Genomic DNA, 24515 nt, shown 5'->3' with positions numbered 1-24515 from the left:
GACAGAGTGTGAGGAAAATAGTAAAGGACATGTCAGATGAGGCAGCAAGATCCAGTCAGTGGATTTGGATGAGAAGAAGTAATGGTAGCTGGGGGCCCAGCAGGGGGAGCACTTAGGATAGATAGACTCTTAGGAGAAGCAAGGAAGAAATCCAGGAAGAGGAAGTGTTTTTAAGTGGGGGGTGTGGCCTGTGTGAGCTTCTTTGAGACCATGTGGTTAGTCCAGGTGAGGTGGCCTGTATTGTTTGCTTGTATTGTTTGAATTGGTTTGTAGTGTGTCTTTTGCTGTTTAGGTGAGTTTGTTTGTTTTAGGTGAGATGAATGGTGTGGTGTTGGAGAGTGGGGGGGGGCCTAATCCTCCCTCATTCAAAATGGCCGCCACTTCCTCCAACTGTTTAGGGGAGTTTGTTTGCTGAATCTGCTAGTGTCTTTTGTCAGAGTTGATGATGGTGTGGTTTGTGGTAGCATAGGCAAGATAAAGAAAATAGCCGTGGTGTGAGGAGCAGTGACGGCTGGCAGAGGAGTGACTCTGGGACGCCAGTGATCACTGTCTAGCCTCCTGGAGGTGTCGTGGGACCAACTAGACGAAACACTGGTGAAAGGAGGTTCCCACCTGATGACCCCAAAGACATGTTAGTTATCACTGCTCATTAGTCTGTATAGCTAAATTAATAGTTATCATAGGACATGTTAAGCTTAGGGAGCTATTCACTGAGTCTGGTCCATTTTCTGTAGCACAAGTTTCTTGTGTTTACCTTAAATAAATTATCGTATTATCTAGTATTGTGTTTGTGACAGTCCTAGGTCAAAGACCTAGACAAGGATGGAAACCACACAGGATCTTACGTAAGTTAACCAATATTTTATTCACAACTAGGACAAAGCTGTAAGTCAGTGGCGGTTTCTATGTGGTTGTTATTTACCTGTGGAGGGAATAAACAGATGACAAACAAAATAAACATGTAATCAACACAAAAGAAAATGAGCTGGTAAATTGGGATTTCTTACGCTAACAAATCATTGGCATCTTACTTCATCTAGGACAGCTGTTTTTAAAAAAAAAAAAAAAAAAAGACATTTTTCACATCTGTAAAATATGGAGCTTTGCATTGTGGGATTGAAAGTAGTTTACATGTCATGAACACTACATCTTTTGCTCCATTTGGGAATTGTTGGGGGCATTACATAGCGGATACACATGCATACTCAAATAAAATGGCAGATGATGTAGTTCATGGTATTGTAAATAGTAGCTGGGTCTCAGGGCCACATCTTTCAAAGGCTGCATTTAAAGACTCCTTCAAATGCGACAGAGAGATGCGTCCTTCATTTCCCAGGAAAAGAGTGATTGCGCACCAGTGATTAATCACTTTTCAAAGAGAATAAGACGGTCTCCACAAATCAAACAGCGGCTGAGGATAAATAGGAAATGCTCCGTAGATCAGACCATCTCATTTCTATGTAGTCTTTGGAGGCCACGACCGAAGGCTCCATTGAATTGAGACACATCTTAAGTCTGTTGTTTCATTTGGGAATTGTTGGTAGTACTATATAGTGGATACATTTACACACACAAAATTTGGACACTGAAGTGCGAGATATAGTAATAAGTGGATTATTTCAGAGACGACCTGACTCTCTCACTACCACTGGATAACTGACTCAAATGACTTTACTTCAGTGTGCAATTGCTTTCACTGAGTGTTGTCCTGTTTTCAATTGAGGGAAACTTCAATGAGAAACATCAATGAATGTAAAGGTTTAAATACAGGTGAATTGTTGAATGAACAGTTGAATGAATTGAATGAATGAAAATGTATTTTTACAGTATGTTTGGTCTAACTCATTGTTCTCATCTTCTCAGTCTTTTCTGACTTCACAACTTCTTTGAGCAAAACACCTCCCTATTCTGAGGACGAAAGCTGGGTACTGTCACACCGTGGTGAGGTTGTCTTGTCCCGGTTTTGTTTTGTCCTGTCATTTCCTGTTTTATTTTGAAAAGTAACTCTCCTCTCGTTTCAGGTCACTCGCCCTTCCTCATGTGTCTCAGTCTGATTGCCCTTAGTGTTTCGAACCTGTGCCCTATTTCCCTCCATGTGTTTAAATAGTCTGTGTTCCCCTTGTCTTGTGCCAGAGTGTCTTCGTCATTGACCTGCACCCGAGCCTTTGTCCATGTCCACAGCCATAGTGTCCTTCAAAGTAAGCCGTTTGTTCCTCATGAAGAGTGATTTTTTGTTTGTAATTTCTTGCCTTAGCTAATGTTCATAGTCCTTTGTTTTTCCTCGTTATGAGTGACTTTTATTTCGTGTAATTTATTATTGATTATCCTGGATCCTCCGCTTGGTGATGTGAGTTGATTATTTTGGTTTATTTTTATTAAGTCAGGTTTTTCGTCCTTACAGACTGTTTTGTGTTTACCTTTTTGTTTTTTTTGATTAGAGCTTTTTCCCCTCCTCCTGGAGTGATTTTGTTTTCTCAGACTTCAGAATTTAGTGACTAGTCTTTTCATAGCCATTTATTTTTCACTCTGTCTGAGGTCACCGGTGATTTCAATAAAGCCCATTGTTTTCTTATTCTCTGCGTCTGAGTCCTGCCTTGAGTCCCTGCCTGACAGGTATTGCCTAACAAATATGAAAAGCACTCCCAGATGAGTGTTTGTTGAAGAGTCCACAAAATTCTGAAAAACTAAAATCTTTGACATTATCATTAGATGAGTGAGTGGATGGACCAGAATGAGTTCATATGTTTCACAAAGACCTGAATGAGAGCAGTGTGGCAGGAAGTGTCCTTTTGAGTATATGTGATAACCAATCAGATGCATTTGACAGTGTTACATAAAGTATGTAACATCAGCTCCTTTACTCACTGAGATACGAATGAGGTTCCTTGCAAGAGATAATGTCAAGATGATACTGTTATGGGTTACATTGCTTGCTCTTCATCAAGTATGTAAGTAATCTAAACTAGTGATCTTATTCTGTGTATGAAGTCAATGATGAATTCACATGCCAACTAGATGTGTGGAGGTTATATTATGTTTTTGCAAGATAAATAATCTACATTTTTGTTATTTACAGTTTCATGTATTAAATGTTTCATTTAATTCAGATTCACTGGTTCCAGTGATCACAGTTCAACTTGGTGAGCCTGTGACTTTCACATGTGCTCTGCCTAATGTTGAGATCAGTCACAGGACACTCTACTGGTACAGGCAAAGTGCCGGGGATACTCTGAAATTAATTGTGACACAGCGGAAATTTGGAAAACCAGAATATACACCAGAGTTTCCCGAGTCCAGATTGGAGGCAAATACTGATAAAAATTTCATCAACCTGACCATAATTAGGACGACTCAAGAAGATGAGGGAATGTATCACTGTACAGTCGCGGAGTGGATTAGTAATCCTGTATGGAGTGGGACATATCTGTTACTAAAAGGTAATAATGTGGTCTACTTTGGTTAAGTTTTGCAAATGCTTCATTCGCTGATTTAAAGCTGCACTGTGCTAGTGTTAAAGAAAAAAGAATTTATCGAGTCACTAAGCCTGTTTAAAAAATCATTAAACCTCCAGTTGAATTTACATTTAAGATACATTTAATCTATTTATTTCCAAATGTTTGCTGTTTTTGAAGCCTCTGATTTAACGCTACATTGTCTTGACTTTTTTGGAAAATGTTAATTGAAACATTATCGAAAGTGCTGCCCATTTCACTACACACTAATTCTAAAAATATCTAGTTAAAACCATAAGTGAGGCAGATTCCTCTGATTTGTTTTTATTGTAGCTCCAATCAGAGTTCCAGGACTATAACTCTGTTAAGAAAAGAGCTATATAAATAAAAGTTATTATATTATTTTATTTTGCTACAAGAGCTTTAAATTATTAAGGTCACATTTGAGATATACTTAAAGTTTTCAAAACATGCTTGGAAATCCCATTGTTTTAACTCAGTTATGTACCACTCAGGAAACTCTCAGAAGACATCAAACTATGCTGTTAATGGAACAAAACTGGATCAAGGTATTATTATTCTTCTTATTATCTGTATCATTGTTGTGTTAATTAGGAAATGTGCACATTTAAGTGTCAGATCATACAATAAGTTAAATAAAATCTGCAAGGATCACTTTTATTATATATTTAAAATCATCTTACCGGTAGCTGATACTAAACACCATTTACTTTTACTAATTGTTGCTGTCTTTTCATGATGTTTCAGGAACCTGCATGTGGTCACAGACGGCCAGTGCAGTTATATTTCTGCTGTGTGCTGTCTTGGTTTTAAGTCTGATTGTTATAGCCTCCCTCATTTGTGTCATCAAGACAAACAAGTGTAACTGTTTCAACGGTAATAGAAGTTAGTCATGTTTCTCTATCCAAAAGTATTACATTCAAACCACTGCATCCTGATTGATTGACATTTGTATATTTTCTATTTCTAAATCCAGCTGCTGTTGCCCTGCAAAACAGTGGAATTCAGGAAAGTCAACGGGTAGAGTATTTGATTAACTTTATTGAAAAGGTAATGAAGTTTGTTTTTTGTTTTTTTTACTTTGTTGTCTGATATCTTTCCTCAGAGAGATGAGGACACGTGGCTTTATTCTGCTGTCGTATTCACCATGATGAAAACTGCCAGTTGTGAAATACAGGATGCAACATCAGCAGAGAGAGAGAGGATCTACGCTGCTGTGAAGGCTTTTGGTTTAGATTAGTGAGTTACATGTCTGTTTTGCAACATTTGGTATTGTATGATGTGGTTTATGTGAGTGGGTTTAGAGCTAAAGGGTTTGTTAGTCTAACTTCTTTTTGTGGCTTTCATTTATCAAACCACTTCATTTTGTTCCCTTACCACCAAATAGGCTAACTGACTCCCTCTTACGCAACTTTGACCACTGCATTTTTATTGTTATTCCTATCATTATTATAACTATCTATTATTATGTTTATGATTATTATTATAATCATCAAAATGTTGTTGTTGTTGTTGTTGTTGTTGTTGTTGTTGTTGTTAAACTGTTGGGCTATTCACTTATCTTTATACATGCTTCATCACCATCACTTGTTTGGATGAATCTGCCTTAAAAAGTGTGGTAAACAAAAAAAAAGAAAGAAATAATCCCCTGTAGCCCACTGATTCTAAAATGATTTAAAAACTAGCAAGCTGCTGCACAGGAAGTAGATCTCGATCAAATGTGTTAGTGAAGAGTACCTGAAGTTATCGCAGCCAGGAACGGGTTGCAGTATAATGGTGTTAGAAAGCTGTGTATTGTGTTCACTACTGCAGAGGAAAGTTTCTGATGGTTTCCAATTAGTAGTCTCACTAAAACAGAAATAACTGACATCTCGTTGTAGAAGGCGACTAGAAGGTCTGGTTGATTATAACACTTGCTAGATGTTTTTCTAAAACATTTCCAACACTGAGATTGCTTATTACCAACCCAGTTTGTATTTATTATTTTTTGCTGTGGACTGTGTAGTCCAATATATCCATTCATTTAGACCACAGACATTTTAATTCTGTTTTAGTTGTGTTTGGATGATCTTGCTGGATTATTATTTAAATTGATTTCAGGGCGAAAGAGAGCTCGACTGCTGGGTCAGCTGGATTAACTTTTGTAGGCAATATAGAGACAATCAAGTCAGGAAGGAATTTTCAGCTCTACTTCCTGTCTTACCTACCTTACCTTTCTAGGTTTTTCTAGTCTCAATAGGAAATGCATTTGCAGGGATGAAATTACACAGTGACTACATCTGCAGTCTAAAACTTTCAGTTCTCACAGGTGTTTAGAATGGACCAGTTGTTTAAGTTGGAGGGCTCAGGCCTATTACGCCCACCCACAACACCGTGCCTCGTTCTCACAAATTGATTTAATTCTTATGCTGTCATGATTGGTTGAATTCATGAACAAGATAAAAGTTACACACCACAGGTTCAAAGACCTAATAAGTTAGTAGAGATAAACCGATCCTATCCACTGATTCACTACTGGCATCAATATATTAGGTAGACCGAATATCAGAAAGATCCAGAGATTTAAAGTTAGAGAAAAATAATCCATACCTAATTACTCTTCCATTTTTGTGTTTCAGTATTCTTTTGGCATTATATGAATTCTTTTTACAGACAGAGATACCTGGAAATGCAGGAGATATTAATTTTAATGAGTATCCATATTAGTCAGCTCCCTGCATTGTAACCAGTATCAGGAGATAGAAAGTCAGATCAGAGGATTTTGGACAGTAAGTTTATTTCATCATTACAAATAAAGCTTCTTTGGTGTCTTTGGCGACAGACACCACATGACTATAAAGCTGTTGTGAGTAAATATCATTAGAATTTATGCATGTTGCCTTTATTTTTTGTTTTTTTTAAGTGACCATGCAAACTATGAACATGACTTGGAACAAAGTCAAACTATATCAATAAAAAAAAAAAAAATTCTCTGCCAAAATGTTGCTACTGCTGTGATCTGTCATTGTATAAAACGTGTTGTTTATTCTGGAGATTTCCAACTCATGGTAAAATATGGAACATAAAGAGCATCTGTGTGCTATGATTTTGACTTTTATTGGGAAACAGCTTGGTCTCAATCAAGTTGTATATCTATCCACTACATTTATTTATTCACACTGCCAGAGGTCAGTTCTATAAATCCACCCACAGTTTTTCATAGACACACGCTCACATTTGCTTTTCAACATGAGAGTACACACTTTCTTCAGTCTTCAACTCTTTCTTCTTCCTTCCTCTTGTAACTTTCCCTCCAGAGAAATATAACGCAGCATAGTTCAGATCAAGTCCATCTTCAGTCTGTGCAGCAAATAAAAGACTTATTATTAATCATGTAGGTATATGCTGCTGTTAGGAATTATGCTAATGAAGTAACAACAAATGTGATTTGGCATGTTTGCTTACATTTTCATGTACTGGTTGGCTCAAATTGTCATGTCGTCCTTCTGGCGAGGCACTTTCTCTTCCTAATGATGAATGGAAACAGGTATATTATGTACTTTATCTGACTTTTCAATACAGATCCTCAACTGACGCAACAGGTTTTAATTTAAAAATGTTAATTAACTAACAGTTATAAAGTATTTCCTGAATTATTAATTAACAACAATTAATTAATTAGTTTAAGAGACACGTGGAACAAACACCAATATGGAGACTACAAATGTCCTACAAATGTGATTGGCATTAAATATTACTACTGTGCAAAATAAAATAATTATTTATTATCTTATCAATGAACATGAGGATTTTCCTATATGAAGTTACACATTTTACATCAGAGATAAGAACTTTTCCAGTACAACCATAGTGGCATTGTCATTTTTGATTCAGATAACAACACTTACCTTTAAATTGTTCACTCACTGGTCTTGGAGTTCGGCAACAGATGAAAACAATATTTCCAATCACAGAAATGGCCAAGCAGACTACTGATATCACCAGCGCAATAAATTCAGAACTTGCTTCAGAAACAAAAAAATGTATGTGTCAATGCTTCTGAAAGAGGAGACTCATAAATCATGATGTTGTCAACATGTTTTGTATTTCACCTCCAGTGTTGGACAGACACAGTTTTGTTCCATCTCCAAAAATGATCTCCCCACATGTGGCCACAGCGCAGTAATAAGTCCCAGCATCATAGGAGTTGATGTTCTTAGTGAAGCGATAAACACAGCTCTTTAGAGAGTCAGATCTGTTGTCACATTTATCAAGTTTATTTCCATCATTGTAGATGATGTCTGGATGAGATTTATCTGACCCAGCTCTGAACCAGTACACACTGTGATCTCCTGGACACGTCTTGTTCACAGATTCAAAGAGGACTGAACACTGCAGAGTCACTGAGTCTCCTGGATGGACTGGATCAGATACTGTCGGCCACTGAACAACGGTATAGTTTGATGTCCTCTGAGGGTTTCCTGAGTGGTACAAAACTGTGCTGAAAGTTTGGAATAGAAGTTCCTCACACATTCTGAAATATTAGGACTTTGATAACCATAACATACAATGATTTGACATAATAAGGTACAGATATAATTAGGAATAAGTGCTCCAGAAGTAAGAGTAATATATTTAACATAAACTTTCAATTGGATATTCGGTGCTGTATAATGAATTTGGAATGCATCTCAGAAAATGCTTGGTGACACCATATCAAGTCATTTTTAAAAAAAATAGTTAAGAAACATTAACACAGGGCTGATTATAAATTACCTTTTACTGACAAATAGGTCCCAGTCCAAGTATTTTCCGTCCAATCTATGACTGCACAGTGATACATTCCCTCATCTTCATGAGCGGTCTTCAAAATGGTCAGCTTCATGATATTTTTACTTTGTTTAACTTCCAGTCTTGAGGCAGAAAACGCTGGTCCATATACCGGGTTTATACTTTTCCGCTGTGTCACAATGATTTTCAGAGAATCCCCAGCACTCTGCTTGTACCAGAGGACTTGTCTTTTGTTCAAATCTTCACGAGGCAAAACACACAAGAATGTCGCAGGTTCACCAGGTTGAACTGTGATCACTGGAACCATTGTGTCTGAATCAAGTCAGAGCACATAAGGCATGAAACAATAAGTGACAATTAGTGTAAAATGTAAAAAAAAAAAAAAAAAATCTTAAATACTTAAATGAGAAAATGTATCGTCATTATATATATTATAATATATATATATATTATTAAATAGCACTTACGTCCTTGATGAAGGAGAAACAGTGTAGCCCATAACAGGATCATCTTGACACTGTCTTTATTTGGAAACTTCTTGGTAATGTTGTGAGTGGAGGAGGAGAGATGATTGTGAGGTCAGACCATCAGATGCATGTCATTGGCTATCACAGAATATATGATCAATGTGCACTTCCTGTTAGACTGGTCTTGTCTTGGTGTAGTACCTCTCATTCTTATCCTTTCTCGAAATCATTTAATGTTAATAAAGATGACATAAAGGAGTAAATGTAATGAGCTAGAGATTGTTCATGTTTTTCACCCAGCCCATCAATTTGGTCCAGACTGAACTACAACTCTCAAATAGATTTCTTTGAAACCTGGTATAGATATTCATGGTCCTGAGAGGATGAAACTTCATACCTTGATGTTCCTGTGGCCTTTCTGCTAGCACCAACAGCAGGTCAAATTTTTCACGTATCCTGTGAAATATCTCAACATATATTGAACAGAGTGGTAAATAGAGCAATAAAGTGTCATTTTTGATAAACTTGATTGACATTTTACGTGAAATAGTGTTGACATTTATCTTTCACAGCAAGAATGAAACATGTTTTGTTACTTCCACTATAGCAAAAACAAAAAAAAACATGCCCACTCAACAAACTGCTGACCAGCAGCAATGGTGAAGATTTTGAGCCAGACTCAAAGCCGTAACAATTCGTAACTGTATCACATCATTCATTTTTCAGGCCAAAAAGTAATCAATTAGATTTAGAGGAAGTGGTCAGATTATCCAAATAATGCCTGTTTAGAAATTTGCTCTGGCATTTTTTGGAGATGCGTGGACCCACAGTACAGATTGGATATGAAATGTATCTTTTACTACTCTCACTGTCAGTTGACCAGAAAAGGTCTGTTTGTGGAGATTTGAGTTAAAATTATGTTTGTCACAGCACAGTCAAGTACAGTTGTACTGAAGTGTAATCACCAATGACCGGCCAAAGACTCGATCAGTCAGTGGGCACGGTTTTTGAGCAGCAGCTGTTTTCAGAAACAAAATACTAATTCCACTGTCTTTTGCACAGCACCAAACAGCAATATCTGTCCCCAACTGGCCAAAACAATGAATTATTGCAGCTTTATGGCAACTTCAGGCTGTGCGCGTGTGCGTGTGTGTGTGTGTGTGTGTGTGTGCGTGTTTAATGTTTGGTAATATGAGGTATGTTGTGTTACTTTTTGAGGTATCATTTAAAATCTTTCAGATTTCACATGATTACTAAACAGCATTTATCAAGTAATAGGTCAGATATGTTCACCATACCATAGTTTTGTTTGGTTTACTAACAGAAAAAGCTCTGAGCTCCTCAAGCATCAACCAGTCACTGGGTAATTCATACAAGTGTCTCATATCAAAATATAGAGAACATGGAACATGGTATATTCTCTTTAATGGCAGCAAAAGTTCTTTACATTATTCAGACTTCCGTCAGATTTTGAGTGATTACTCAAGATCAATATGACAAGCAATAATAATAATAAGAATACAAATAATAAAAAATATTCTCAGTTCAAATAGGCAACATCACATCAAAACGCAAGTGATCTGGCTATCCTAAACTAATCTGATGGATAAAACAATTAGCAATAACATTACAGCAAAAATCTTTCCTCATCTCATTTCATTCACCTAAACAGAAAAGGGAGCTACATCAAAATAATTTTATGTGGCAATGTACAGTAGAGCGCACACTGTACTTATTAATTTGTTTCTTCTTCATGGGGACAGCACTTCACTGACAGTCTCTCATGCCCGAGTACATACTGTCCTGTGGTAAGCCCCTGTTATGCTTCCATCGTTTACCTTTTCTTGAGGAGAAATCCAGTGCTACATAGTTCAATGCATCAGCTTCACCATCCTGCAAGCGGTAATTATGATTGAAGGTTAGAGGATAATGGCAGAAGCAGTTAATTGATTGTTTCTACTTTGCATATCAAAAGCTTTGGCACATTTTAAATTGCAACAACAAATACGTTTTAAAGGAAAGATAACAATGGCCGTATTACCTGCAAGTAATAAAAAATGTTGATATCAGTAAAATGCTGACTGACAACCTATTTAATTTGTTTTCCAACTAAATATTCAATCCTTCAGTGTAATATCCACCTGTAGTGACTGCAGCATTGTTAGATTTTTTTTATGATTATATTTAGAGTCTTATAGCACTTGGTTAAGTTCAGGGAACGATTGTGGTCTGGCTTATACAGACAAAGTTCACTGTGGCTTCAAACACAATATATGCACTTACATTTAACCAAAACCACAATTTTAGGTTGCCTGTACCTAACCACATATTGAAACCTGCCTCTTGTACACCGACCATTCACCATCAGGTCTAGATATGCATTTGATATTCAGATATTTACCACATCCTCAGATGATCTGTTATGTTCAGCATAACTGGAAGCAGCTACTTCCCCTGTGCATAAAGACAAGACATTAATAAAGTGTGTTCGACTCTGACAACAAAGTTATTGTTTCACTTTAATGTTCATAGCTTCGACACCACCAAATATCTAGTCACAAGCTGGTCACAAACCAACATATTAACCTTTCACTAGCTTTTATTCTATTACTGAGTGTGACCAGATGAGCAGTATAAAGCAGCTGAGATGCTGATTTAAATGTGAACCTATTAATATAATCCCATGAAATGAGACCTTACTACTTACTACAATAACTCTTTTTTTTTAAATGCCACCTGACTTGGTTAAAATATCAAATAATCCATATACACACAATGAACATACCTTTGCAATGTTTACAAGCAGACTTTTGCTTTCTGGAGAGAATTAGAACAACAATCAGAATGACACAGCAGGGCAGCAGTATCCCGAGTGCGATGTCAGATAGGCACAGTTCTTGTCCTGATAAGAGAAAGAAATTACTGTCATGTTCGTTTCTCAGGAACAGCAATGATGTTCCTGGGTCAATTTGACCCGGGGCATGTTTAATTATCCAAAAGTGTAAGAAACCAAAAATCCCAATAAACATTGTTTATACCTCATTATTAACTCCATTACTAACCATTTAAACCAATATTTAGTGTAATGTTGTTCTTTACCTCTCACAGATCATGATTTAATGAGGATAATTCACTCGTGTTTCATTAAAAAAAAATGCATGTTAAAACTTTTTTTAATGTATTTTGGAAAGACCTACATGTAAAATACATATGACATTCTTTTTTTTTAAATTTTATTTTACATTTTTACATTTTTTTTATTTTATTTGAGTGATGTTGATAAATTAACACGAGACACCTCTTCTGTTCATCCACTGTGACATTAGGGACTGGGTTACAGAGAAGTGGAAGTTGCTCTACCCACTTTTCCCACACTGTCCTATTAGCTGCCAGGTTGTCTCTCTCCCGTCTGACAGCCCTTGTCTCTCGATTATCAAATCGGATTACTCTGGAGAAAATACGAAAAGTCTCCAGAGACATTGTGGCACGAAATATGGCCCTGCCTGTCTCTGCATCCTTTGACTTATAGACCCCAGCCAGGATGAGGACCCCCAAATATGCATGTAAATGCATTTTATCCTGCTCCTTCCACTTCCACCCCAAAACACACCTTCCTTCTAGATTAGTCATTTTGAGAATGATTTTCTGTATTGAGTTGGGCATGACCGGCTCGAAAGCTGACTTGATGTCTGTAACACCAGTCACTGCCATCCATCCATCCATTGTTTTCTGCAGACAGTTTTGCCTCACTTTACAGATGAGAGAATAGGGTGTGTGTGTGTGTGTGTGTGTGTGTGTGTGTGTGTGTGTGTGTGTGTGTGTGTGTGTGTGTGTGTGTACAACTGCTGGACAGAAAAAATACTTTTAACTATTTTTTTTTAGATTTTTTAACTTTAAAATGGATCAATTTGACCTGCAATATAACAGGAGGGTCAAGGTAAGTTTTATACAGGTATACAAGCAGGTTATTAAACTTCTTTATGGTTATGTTTATGCACTCACAGCATTTGGTTAGGGTCAGAGAAACTTCATGGTCTTGTGTAACCAAAGCAGTTTGGTGTTTAAACCTAAGCACAGGCGAGAATCAGAATGCAATCAATGCAATGTCTGATGGGATAGTCGTGGGCTTTGTGTGACTTTGGTGCAGTTAATGTATGCGGCGTTTCATTCAGCTTTTTTCTAGGAAACAGTACCACAGGTGAGAACACGAAACGGCAACACTTTACAATTCGATGCAGAGAGACAATCTTTGAAATGCTTATCAGGTGTAGAATGTGTCAAATATTTAATTCTGTGGCAATTTTTTAGGCTTTAGTTTATGGCATTTTTCTATTGGATTGTTTGGATTGATCTGAATGTTACCATCACCTCAAGTACGCAGTCAACAACATTTACGTAAACTGCACAAGAAAACATGAAGAATCAACAGGGCCCTTTATGGAACAAGAAGCACCACAGGAAATGAAGGTAAATGGCGCACACACACACACACACACACACACACACACACACACAAACACACACACACACACAAAAGCAAACAAAAAGAACAAAGAGAGGAAAAGAAGCAGAGGCAGCCAAAACCCCACTCAAGACAGAACTGTATTATATATGTGTTGACACAAGTCTGCCTCATTGTGCATGTGAACTGTCTAAACTAATTCAGTGGTTCCTCTTTCCCAACCTTGAGCACTTCAAGCAGATCTAATTTGAATCATTTTTCAATGCCTGATGAGATAAAAACTATCCAGTATTTTTACAAAAAAAGCAATGATAAATGTCCTAAAATTGAAAATAGCCTACTGTAATTTTGCGGAGCAGAGGAATGTTTTAGTCTTCCTTTCCTATTATCAACACTGGACTCGAAAAGTAACAGAATAATAATAAATACAATGAACTATAAGACTTTAAAACATACTTGTCTCCACTGTAGTTCCTTCACCAAACAGGATCTCTCCACATGTGACCACAGCACAGTAGTAAGTCCCAGCATCAGAGGAGTTCTGTATAGTTTTGGACAAACTGTAGACACAGCTCCTTTCCTCTTGTTCATCACTCCTGTTGCTGTGAGTGTAAATGATGCCTGGATGAATTCCTCCTGATCCAGCTCTGAACCAGTGCACACTGTGTTCACCTGGACACTGGGCTCTGCTCTCTTTGTCCGTGTAGAGAAGTGAGCACTGGAGAGTCATTGAGGCTCCCAGCTGAACTGATGCTGTCTCCGGACTTTGATGCAAATAGACATGTGTCTGCTGATTTTTATGGTCTGTGGGATTCACAAAAGGGCATGAAAAAAATGAACTATAGTTGTTTGGGTATTGAAAAGTCATAGCAAGGAAAGTAACTGAAATGAGCATACTTTACCGTTCACTGCCAAATTTGTGCCATTAATGAATTTCATTAGATATGCTGCTCCTGCTTGACAGAAGTATGTTGCTTCATCTTCTTTGCTTATATTTCTTATGATAAGAGAATGAAGCTCACCCACTTTTGTGATATTAAATCTTGGGTTTTTAAATTGTCCTTGAAGTGTTATTTTAGTGAAAGATCCTGAAGCAATTGTTTGTATCATATATCCGAAGTTCAGCTTGTACCAGTAAAACAACCCGATTTCCTTCCCAATGACTTCACATGTCAGAGTCAAATTATCACCGGGTTCAACCACAGTCAGAGAGATGTGGTGAGGAACCCCTATAGTTTGAATCACAGCTAAAGAAAAGAGAAAAAAAATAATAAAATTACAACATGACAGCATAAAAAACACTGATACAAAATACAAATCAATTAGCAGTAATTTACAGTGGATAAAAATTGTACTCACACAATGTACTCAGAAGAATCAAAGCAGCCAGTCCTCCGATCATTGTGCTGCTGTGATCACTGCCCTTCTCTTGCACAACTAGTGTCTTCCCACTCAAATGAAAGATTTAGTCACAAGGTAATCAAGGTTGACAAAGTGGAAATCATAGTGATTGGCTGAACCATAGAAAATGCACTTCCTGTCAAATTTAGCACACTGATGATCCATTTTCAGAGAATCAGCTGTATAGTTTGTTCTAACTGTACATTTTATTTTCTTTATGATGCCCAATTTGCGATGCTAGCACATAGTGATGATTTGAATAGTACATTTTAGATATAACTCAACTTGATCAATAACAGAAGTGAGGCATAACTGGGCAAAAGACACACAGCTGACGTTGTAGCTTCTGCAGATATCTGCTTTTATTCATCTTGTATTATTAATGCATAACAATAATTACTAATCACTTATTACCTATATTAGTAGTAGTCTTAGGTAATAAAAGATAAACATAATGTTAAATATAGATTAAAATTTAATTCAGGACATTTACAGGACTCAAATTAATTTTTTACTTACTATAATGTTAAACTATATTCACCAAACAAAAGTGTTGAGTTTTTGTTTTGAGTCATAATTTTATAATAATAAATTATAGTTACCAGTTACTTTTCATATTTTGATTTTGCATTTAAAAGATTTGATAACTTATACATTTTTGTGCATTAATGTAGATTTTTACTTGTAATGGAGTATTTTTTTTACAGTGTGTTATTGCTACTTTTACCCATATAAATAATCTGAATATTTCTTCCACCACCAATTATAGTCCATCATGATTTTGCCAATGACATGATACTAAATTTCTCAAGACAGTGCCATGAGAATAAGAAGGTGTTATGAGTCTATTCTCACTGGCCATCTTCCAGTCAATGTGACAGGACCCATCAACAGTAAAAACAACACTCAGTCAACATGACGGCAGTCTGAACTTCCGTCATCCTCCTTTGAAGTACGCAGAGATCTAAAACTTTGATCTCTGAGCTAAAATGAATTACAAACCCCTAATTCATTTGATCCCCACAAGGTCCATGACCAACAATTAACCTGTTTTTTCTGACATGATTTTTGTGCTTGAGCATTCACAGTAAAGTTCGTCTATGAAAGAAGCCACAACGTCTTGAGCAATTCTCTGAAATGTGAGAAGTGATGATGGAGGGGGGGGAAAGTCCACCACAAATGTTCATAGATTTGCAACTGTTGCAAATGTATGCTTTAATGTTGCTATGTGGAACACAGCTTGGTCATACTGTTGAGACCTTTTGAATTTGTGCTATATATTTCGTAATCCATCATAGCCTGAGATAGAAGTGACATTTTTCTACAGTTTACAGTATTTAAAACTAGTTTGAAAACCATTTGTGTACATTATTAGTGACATTAATATCCAGTCAGATAAAGTCAGTAGTAGAGCAACAGCTTTTCTTGTCCCAAATAGAGACTGGACATCCATCAGTATATTAACACATGACAGCAGCATGTTTCTAGAGATGGAAATATTGGACAAGCAGTTGGTCCACCATTTGATCCAGGCTGAAATATATCTACAACTGCTGGACAGATATTCATTATATTTTGGACAGATGGTCCCCCAAAATAATGAATGATACCAACTTTGAGAATCCCCTGACTTTTCCTCTTAAAGCTTTCATTTAGTGAGTGACATGTCTCAACAACTACTGAACATATTTTGTACTGATGTTCATGGTACCCAACAGTTGCATCTCAACAACCATGGTGATCCCTTGACTTACCTCCATTGCCACCATGAGACTGACACTCGTGGTTCTGTGTAAAATAACTCGATTGGGTGGACTGCTACGATACGCACATTTTGATGCACACACCCGTGTCCCCCTCAGGAAAAACCTAAATCATCCTGGTGATTCTCTAACTTCTCATCTAGCATCACCATCAGGTCAAAATTAAATAATAGATCATTTGTCTTGTACTCTTGAGAATCAGCCTCAAGAGTTTTCTGTGTTTTGTGAAAATGCTAGCATGCTAACATGCTAAACTAAGATGGTTAACATTACGTGCTAAACATCTGAATGCTAGCTTTGTCATTTTGAGCATGTTAGCATGCTTTCACTAGCATGTAGCCAAAAGCAGTACCTCGTCTCACTGTTGGCATGACTGTAGACTCTTAGTCTTGTTATTAAATGGATAGCATTATAAGTCACTTCACTGGAAGGACATAATGCACCATGGCCTTGTAAATGTAACCTCTCCATGTACGCTAAGGTTGTATTAAAAACATTTATTGAAGAACAAATTTAGGCTACAAACTGTACCAGAGTCAGCTGTCACTTCTGTCTCTCACAGGGATGTTTTTGAAAATTGAATATCTATTGCTGTGACATTACCTTGAACTTTCTAGATTGCCTAATTTGACCACACTTGCTTGCTAACCAGGTCAAGGTGCACATGCATCAAACGATCTACCATGCAATACGTGACATCTACATGAAGAAACAGGCTCAGCATTTCTGACAATCACAAGACAAGGCTAAGAAAACATATATTCTTCATGTTGTAAGGAAATATGAAAGACAGAAATGAATTCTTTATTTAAAAAAAGGAAAACTTATGGTGTAGTAAAGGGAAGCTGTCAATAAGGGATCAACATCAATGAGACTGACCAACTTGAAGGAGTTGCAAGGACAGATCCGTCATTTGATTCCCACCTGCAAACAACTGTAAGAGTGTAACACATGACCAACTTTGAAAAACGACAAAACAAGTCTTGCACCATCAGAGCAAGATAAAAAGGTCTACGTTTAACATACATGTTAATGTATATTTTGATTTCTTGGCTTTCATCTTTTCAAGTCATCATCTTGATGTGAATTGACAGTATCCTCATGACAATAGTTACTGAAAATACTACTGTGGTGGGAACTATTTGATAGGTAATCATCCTGTAAAACCAAAGATTTTGGGAGACAAAGGCTGCATCATATGAGGTCTACACAGAAATTTGTCCATGGTGAACTCATATTCACTATATCACATTCAGGACAGTAAATTAAATAAAACGGCTGAGGATTCCTTGTGAGTAAAGAAATGAATAAATAGACCTGTGAAGCTCCTTCCTCTCTCTTCACACCTAAAAGCAGCAGTAGCCAACCTTGCACTTTGATGATAAAAGCTTGCTGCACACACGTCCATTGGTGGGCCATACCACTTCAGAGCAGACGTCATCTCCGAAACTAAAAGAAAGTACCTACATGTTTCATAAATAGGGCTGGGCTGAAGTAACACACTTCCGTCTCTCTCTTTTTCTGAAAATTCAAATAACAATTAACACATATAGCAACAACACACTAACACTGATTTAAAATGTTATAATGATGTTTTCCACTCTGTAATAATACATTTAGGAAGAACATGTAAGTTTCTTATCATGGAGACAAGCAAGGAGAGGATGTGAGAGTGCAAGATGAAAGTGTTTATTCTGAGCTTCAGTTTCAAATTACTCTTAAATTATTGTGTATCTACAGTCATTGGCATTAGTAGATAAATGTGAAGCATGTGAGGAAGAACCTTCAAAATGCTGTCACTTGAGTGAAATGTGCAACTAGGCCTGAGTCGAGTATACCCCAAACTATTCAATGTACAAGATTTGCACCACACTGTAGTATGCCTGAGAACTTATAGATAGATAGATAGATAGATAGATAGATAGATAGATAGATAGATAGATAGATAGATAGATAGATAGATAGATAGATAGATAGATAGATAGATAGACACTTTATTTATCCCCCTTCATGTGTCCATTAGCTTATTGTTGTTGATAATAATAATAATAATAATAATAATAATAATAATAATAAAAACAGATAATAATAAATAAACAACAATAATTAGATTAGTCCACATCCTTTGGTGGAGGTTTTGTATAGCCTGATGGCAGTGGGAACAAAGGATCTCTTGAACCTCTCTGTTCTGCAGCGCAGTGAGATGAGATGAGACATTTGCTGCACCTGTAGCTGCTTCTCTGTCCTGCCAGAAAGTTGTGCAGATGATGGTTGGTATTATCCAAGATGGCCTCCATCTTACATTGCATGCATTTCTCCACAACAGTCCTGGGTGAGTCCAGACTCCTTGTCCAGTCTCTTTGTGTGGGACATGCTGCTGCCCCAGCTGACTGCAGCATAAAAGAGTACACTGGCCACCACTGACTAATAAAACATGTGCAGCATTTCACTGCAGATGTCAAAGGACCTGAGCTTCCTGAGGAAAAAAGAGCTCTCGTATTGCCACAAGACTACAAACACAAATGAAACAAAAGAGCAGTATAGTTTGAGGGTATTTTAAATTAAAGAAATTTGGCTGAAATCTATAATTATGTAAAATCTCACTTCACTCATCACAACAGCAAGAAATGTAAAAGCTGGCAGATTTTGTCCTGCAGTTCCTATTGTGCAGTATCAATAAAGTCACTGGATGTGTACATAACATATGTCTCATTGCTCAAGAGACGATTAAGGTCTTCTTGCCATAGTCACTGAGAGCAACATGAAAACATTTATTGACAAACAAAAGAGCGTTGGGAGTAGTTGCTGTTCAGAAATGCTTACAATACATATTTCATGTGTAACTGCTCTCAAGTAGTTTTTTTGAAAGTCACCAACGGTCTTTTTTAGTTTCACTGCACTGTGGTATATGCAGGTCTATGCCTGTGAAGGAACAAGCAAAGCCACATGCAGTAGCTGAGCTGTGAGATGTAGGCTGTGGCTGGCTATTTCTCTGCTTCTGACAGACCACTAAGCATGTTTACTCAGAATGTACATGACTCTGGGGATCAACAGGATATGGAGCTAGGTACAAGAAGCCTCTGCAGGCTAAATTTAGCAAAACCGGTTAGCTTTGAAGTCTACCTTCCTGGATGTGCACCCGTTTACTACAAATCAATATACATAATAGCTCACCACCACACCTGCAATCTATCACTCATCATCTGCAGTACATCTACCCGGGTCATCCCTCCATTCGTCGCCAGATTGTTCCGCTCTTCGCAGTGGTAGTTACTCTCTCAGCTGCACTGATTGGTTAAATCTTTTCTGTGTTTTGTCTGTATTAACTCTTTGTTTTCCTGTGCTCAAAAACACTTCCTGATTTGTGGGCTGCTGATCCTGCCACACTCCACTGTCGCCACACCACACAGACCCACCTGCTTTTGGTCTCCAGCCATCCCTCGTGTTTCCAGAGTGTGTTTACTCACCTGCCTCTGATCTCCTGTGTCCTCCATGCTCCTGCCTCGTGTTCTCACCACAGAACTGGATTCCGCAGACCCACTCCCCCTCCATATTCACCATATCTATTGCCTTGTCCCCAATAAACTCCCTTGCAATGTTATTGTTGGTGTGTTGTGTGTTCTTTCTCTGCTCGAGCATCCAACATCAGTTCTGACAAAAACGTAGCAGTCAGGCATAGAATGTCAAAAACGTCATACAATAGTAAGGCATAAAAACGTCATAGTATAAGTAAGGCATGAAATGTCAAAAAAATGTCATAATATAGTAAGGCATAAAATGTCATAAAAACATCATAGTATAGTAATGCATAAAATGCCTTAAAACGTCATAATACATTAAGGTATAAAATGTAATTTGAAACTCATAGTATAGTAAGGCATAAAATGTCATAAAAACATAATATGATAGTGAGGCATTGTCATGGTTTGCTATGGCAGACACCTTTTGTTAGTTTTGTTTGGACTTTTTGCACTTTTATTTTGTAATTGGTTTCCTTGTGTCAGTGTTTTGCTTCCTGTCTTGGTCCTGTGTCTGTGTGGTGATTGTCTGCCCCGCCCTAATGTGTTTCACCTGTGTTCAATCACCCTTGCCTCCCTTGTCTATATAGTCCTTGTGCTCCCCTTTGTCAGTGTCGGTTCGTCTGTTTAGTTCAGGGTTTGTTCACGTCGTCTGTTCATGTCTGTTATTTTAGTTAATAAACCTGTCTGCACCGTTCCCCAAGTTTTGGCTGCATTTGGGTCCTACTTACCTCAAAACCATGACAGGCTTAAAATGTTCTAAAAACATGATAGTATAGTTAGGCACAAAATGTTACAAAAACATCATAGTATAGTAGGCAAAAAGCGGCATTGTACAATAATAATGCATGAAAAGTCACAAAAACGTCATAATATAGTAAGGCATAAAATGTCGTTAGGAACTCACAGTATAGTAAGGCATAAAAACGTCATAGTATAATAAGGCACAAAATGTCATAAAAACATCAAACGATAGTAAGGCATAAAACTTCATTAAAACGGCATTGTATAGTAAGGCATAAAATGTCATTAGGAACTCATTTTATAGGAAGGCATAAAAACATCATAGTATAGTAAAACGTATAATGCCATAAAAACATGATATAATATTAGTGCATAAAACGTTATAGTATAATTAGGCGTAAAACGTCCTAAAAACGTCATTTTATAGAAAGGTATGAAATGTCATTAAAAAAGTCATACAAAAGCATAAAATGTCATTATGAACTCATGGTATAGTAAGGCATAAAAACGTCATGGTATAGTGAGGCATAAAATGTCATAATATGATAACACATGAAATGTCATTTGAAACTCATAGAATACTAAATAACAACGTCATAGTATAAATAGGCATCAAATGTCATTAGGAACTCATGGTATAGTAAGGCATAAAAACTTCAATGTATAGTGAGGCACAAAATATCATAAAAACATCATAGTATAGTAAGGCATAAATTGTCATAATAATTACATAGTATAAAAAGGCATAAAACATCATAAAAACATCATACTATAAGGCATAAAATGTCATAATATAGTAAGGCATAAAAATGTCATAGCATAGTTAGGCATAAAATGTCAAAAACGTCATAATACATTAAGGTATAAAATGCAATTTGAAACTCATAGTATAGTAAGGTATAACAACATCATAGTATAATAAGTCATAAAATGTCATAAAAACGTCATAATACATTAAGGTATAAAATGTCATTATAAACTCACAGTATAGTAAGGCATAAAAACTTAATTGTATAATAAGGCACAAAACTTTATAAAAACGTCATAGAATAGTAAGGCATAAAATGCCATGAAAATGTCATTGTATAGTGAGGCATAAAATGTCATTAGAGACTCATTTTATGGTAAGGCATAGAAACGTCATAGTATTGTAAAGCATAAAATGCCAGAAAAACATGATATAATTTTAGGGCATAAAACGTCATAGTATAATTAGGCGTAAAATGTCCTAAAAGCGTCATTTTATAGAAAGGTATGAAATGTCATTAAAAAAGTCATACAAAGGCATAAAATGTCATTAGGATCTCATGATATAGTGAGGCATAAAAACGTCTTGGTATAGTGAGGAATAAAATGTCATAATATAGTAAGGCATAAAGCATCATAAAAACGTAATATAGTAATGTCATAAGAACATAATATAGTAGTGAGGGATAAAACGTTCTAAAAATGTCATAATAAACGGCATTGTATAGTAAGGCATGAAATGTCATTAGGAACTCATAGTATAGTAAGGCATATAAACTTCAATGTATAGTAAGGCACAAAACGTCATAAAAACGTCATAGTATAGTAAGGCATAAAATGTCATAATATAGTAAGGCATAAAGCATAATAAAAATTTAATAGCATAATAAGGCATAACATGTTATAAAAACGTCATAATACATTAAGGTATAAAATGTCTTTTGAAACTCATAGTATAGTAAGGTATAAAAACATCAAAGTATAATAGGCACAAAACTTCATAAAAACGTCATAGTATAGTAAGGCATAAAATGTCATAAAAATAGTAAAAAACATCATAGTATAGTATGGCATAAAAACATCATATTATAGTATGGCAAAAAACATCTTAGTATCGTAAGGCACAAAAATTTCAAAAAACGTAATAGTATAGTGAGGCTTAAAATTGACAAAAAACGTATAGTATAGTAAGGCATGAAAATGGCAAAAAATGTCATTGTATAGTATGGCAAAAAATGTCATAATATAGTTAGGCATAAAAATGTCAAAAAACGTCATAGTATAGAAATGGAAAAAAATGGCAACCAATGTCATTGTATAGTAAGGCATGAAAATGGCAAAAAAGCGTCAATATAGTAAGGCATAAAAATGGCAAAAAACATCACAGTATAGTACGGCAACAAACATCTTAGTATCGTAAGGCACAAAAATGTCAAAAAACGTCATAGTATAGTGAGGCTTAAAATTGACAAAAAACGTCAAAGTATAGTAAGGCTTAAAAATGAGAAAAAACGTCATAGTATTGTAAGGCATGAAAATGGCAAAAAATGACATAGTATCGTAAGGCATGAAAATGGCAAAAAATGTCATAGTATAGTAAGGCATAAAAATGGCAAAAGGTGTCATTGTATAGAAAGGGAAAAAAATGGCAAAGAACATCATAGTATATATATATTTTTTTAAGTATATTTTTGGGGCTTTTTATGCCTTTATTGGACAGTATAGTGGAGAGAGACAGGAAACAGGGAGGCAGAGAGGGGGAATGACATGCAGCGAAAGGCCGTCCGATACGGGATTTGAACCAGTGCCGACTGCAGCAAGGACTGTAGCCTCTGCACATGGGGCGCCTGCTTAGACCACTACGCTGCACGACGCCCCAAATCATAGTATATCAAGGCATAAATATGGCAAAAAACATCACAGTATAGTATTGCAAAAAATGTCATAGTATAGTAAGGCATAAAAATGGCAAAAAGCGTCATTGTATAGAAAGGGATAAAAATGGTAAAAAAACGTTATAGTATAGTAAGGCATAAAAATAGCAAAAAACGTCATAGTATAGTATGGCAAAGAACATCATTGTATAGTAAGGCATAAATATGTCATAGTATAGTAAGGCATAAAAATGGCAAAAGGCGTCATTGTATAGAAAGGGATAAAAATGGCAAAGAACATCATAGTATATTAAGGCATAAAAATGGTAAAAAAAAAACTAAAAAAAAAACGTCATAGTATAGTAAGGCATAAAAATGTCAAAAAACGTCATAGTATAGTAAGGCTTAAAAATAACAAAAAACGTCATAATTTAGTAAGGCATAAAATGGCAAAAAATATCATAGTATAGTAAGGCATGAAAATGGCAAAAAAACATCACAGTATAGTATTGCAAAAAATGTCATAGTATAGTAAGGCATAAAAATGGCAAAAAACGTCATAGTATAGTATGGCAAAGAACATCATTGTATAGTAAGGCATAAAAATGTCATAGTATAGTAAGGCTTAAAAATAACAAAAAACGTCATAATTTAGTAAGGCATAAAAACGGCAAAAAATATCATAGTATAGTAAGGCATGAAAATGGCAAAAAACATCACAGTATAGTATTGCAAATATGTCATAGTATATTAAGACATAAAAATGGCAAAAAGTGTCATTGTATAGAAAGGGATAAAAATGGTAAAAAAACGTTATAGTATAGTAAGGCATAGAAATAGCAAAAAACGTCATAGTATAGTATTGCAAAAAATGTTATAGTATATTAAGGCATAAAAATTGAAAAAACGTCATTGTATAGAAAGGGATGAAAATGGCAAAAAATGTCATAGTATAGAAATGGAAAAAAATGGCAACCAATGTCATTGTATAGTATGGCAAATTAGGTCATAGTATAGTAAGGCATGAAAATGGCAAAAAATGTCGTAATATAGTAAGGCATAAAAATGGCAAAAAACATCACAGTATAGTATTACAAATATGTCATAGTATAGTAAGGCATAAAAATGGCAAAAAACATCACAGTATAGTATTGCAAAAAATGTCATAGTATAGTAAGGCATAAAAATGGCAAAAAACGTCATAGTATCGTAAGGCATAAAAATGGTTAATAAAAACGTCATAGTATAGTAAGGCATAAAAATGGTAAAAAACATCACAGTATAGTATTGCAAATA

General features: G+C 36.0%; 3 protein-coding genes across 4 annotated transcripts; 1 reads left to right on the top strand and 2 right to left on the bottom strand.

Moving 5' to 3' along the window:
* Nucleotides 1–2722: 2722 nt before the first annotated feature.
* On the top strand, nt 2723–6558 carry LOC111648332 (uncharacterized). Of its 2 annotated transcripts, none has more exons than XM_023398188.2 (6): nt 2723–2948; nt 3108–3437; nt 3968–4021; nt 4221–4349; nt 4450–4493; nt 4579–6558. In XM_023398188.2, exons 1-6 carry the CDS (start codon nt 2876–2878, stop codon nt 4711–4713), a joined length of 765 nt encoding a protein of 254 aa, XP_023253956.2. In that variant the 5' UTR covers nt 2723–2875; the 3' UTR covers nt 4714–6558. The 2 variants fall into 2 exon arrangements, with proteins under 2 accessions (XP_023253956.2, XP_023253958.1); XM_023398190.2 differs by having other exon boundaries at nt 2854–2948; nt 3346–3437.
* LOC111648204 (uncharacterized) lies at nt 6547–8920 on the bottom strand. The gene is made up of 6 exons (XM_023398020.2): nt 8711–8920; nt 8229–8555; nt 7565–7933; nt 7361–7477; nt 6918–6979; nt 6547–6812 (listed from the first exon to the last, which is right to left on the bottom strand). The coding sequence occupies exons 1-6, from the start codon at nt 8751–8753 to the stop codon at nt 6684–6686; spliced, it is 1047 nt and encodes a 348-aa protein (XP_023253788.1). The 5' UTR covers nt 8754–8920; the 3' UTR covers nt 6547–6683.
* Nucleotides 8921–10118: 1198 nt separating this feature from the next.
* On the bottom strand, nt 10119–14628 carry LOC111648285 (uncharacterized). Its single transcript, XM_087171737.1, has 6 exons — nt 14532–14628; nt 14075–14419; nt 13629–13976; nt 11496–11612; nt 11112–11164; nt 10119–10603 (listed from the first exon to the last, which is right to left on the bottom strand). Exons 1-6 carry the CDS (start codon nt 14572–14574, stop codon nt 10478–10480), a joined length of 1032 nt encoding a protein of 343 aa, XP_087027863.1. The 5' UTR covers nt 14575–14628; the 3' UTR covers nt 10119–10477.
* Between the last annotated feature and the right edge of the window lie 9887 nt (nt 14629–24515).

Source organism: Seriola lalandi, unplaced genomic scaffold, assembly GCF_002814215.2.
Source record: "Seriola lalandi dorsalis isolate HSWRI2012SDOR001 ecotype SW California unplaced genomic scaffold, Sedor1 jcf7180002054972, whole genome shotgun sequence".
Lineage (NCBI taxonomy): Eukaryota > Metazoa > Chordata > Actinopteri > Carangiformes > Carangidae > Seriola > Seriola lalandi.
The sequence above is the reverse complement of the archived record's forward strand: the minus strand, read 5'-3'. Positions and strand labels throughout refer to the sequence as shown.

Excerpts from the sequence above, each read along its gene's own strand:
- LOC111648332 (XM_023398188.2), top strand. The coding sequence starts at position 2,876 with ATGAGGTTCCTTGCAAGAGATAATGTCAAGATGATACTGTTATGGGTT. Across the intron at positions 4,022-4,220 it reads TGGAACAAAACTGGATCAAG|GAACCTGCATGTGGTCACAG; the intron begins GTATTATTATTC and ends ATGATGTTTCAG. Across the intron at positions 4,494-4,578 it reads GAATTCAGGAAAGTCAACGG|AGAGATGAGGACACGTGGCT; the intron begins GTAGAGTATTTG and ends ATCTTTCCTCAG.
- LOC111648204 (XM_023398020.2), bottom strand. The coding sequence starts at position 8,753 with ATGATCCTGTTATGGGCTACACTGTTTCTCCTTCATCAAGGAC. Across the intron at positions 7,478-7,564 it reads GTGTCTGTCCAACACTGGAG|CAAGTTCTGAATTTATTGCG; the intron begins GTGAAATACAAA and ends TTGTTTCTGAAG. Across the intron at positions 6,980-7,360 it reads AGTGAGTGAACAATTTAAAG|GAAGAGAAAGTGCCTCGCCA; the intron begins GTAAGTGTTGTT and ends ATTCATCATTAG.
- LOC111648285 (XM_087171737.1), bottom strand. The coding sequence starts at position 14,574 with ATGATCGGAGGACTGGCTGCTTTGATTCTTCTGAGTACATTGT. Across the intron at positions 13,977-14,074 it reads CACAAATTTGGCAGTGAACG|ACCATAAAAATCAGCAGACA; the intron begins GTAAAGTATGCT and ends TGAATCCCACAG. Across the intron at positions 10,604-11,111 it reads ACAGATCATCTGAGGATGTG|GATGGTGAAGCTGATGCATT; the intron begins GTAAATATCTGA and ends TACCGCTTGCAG.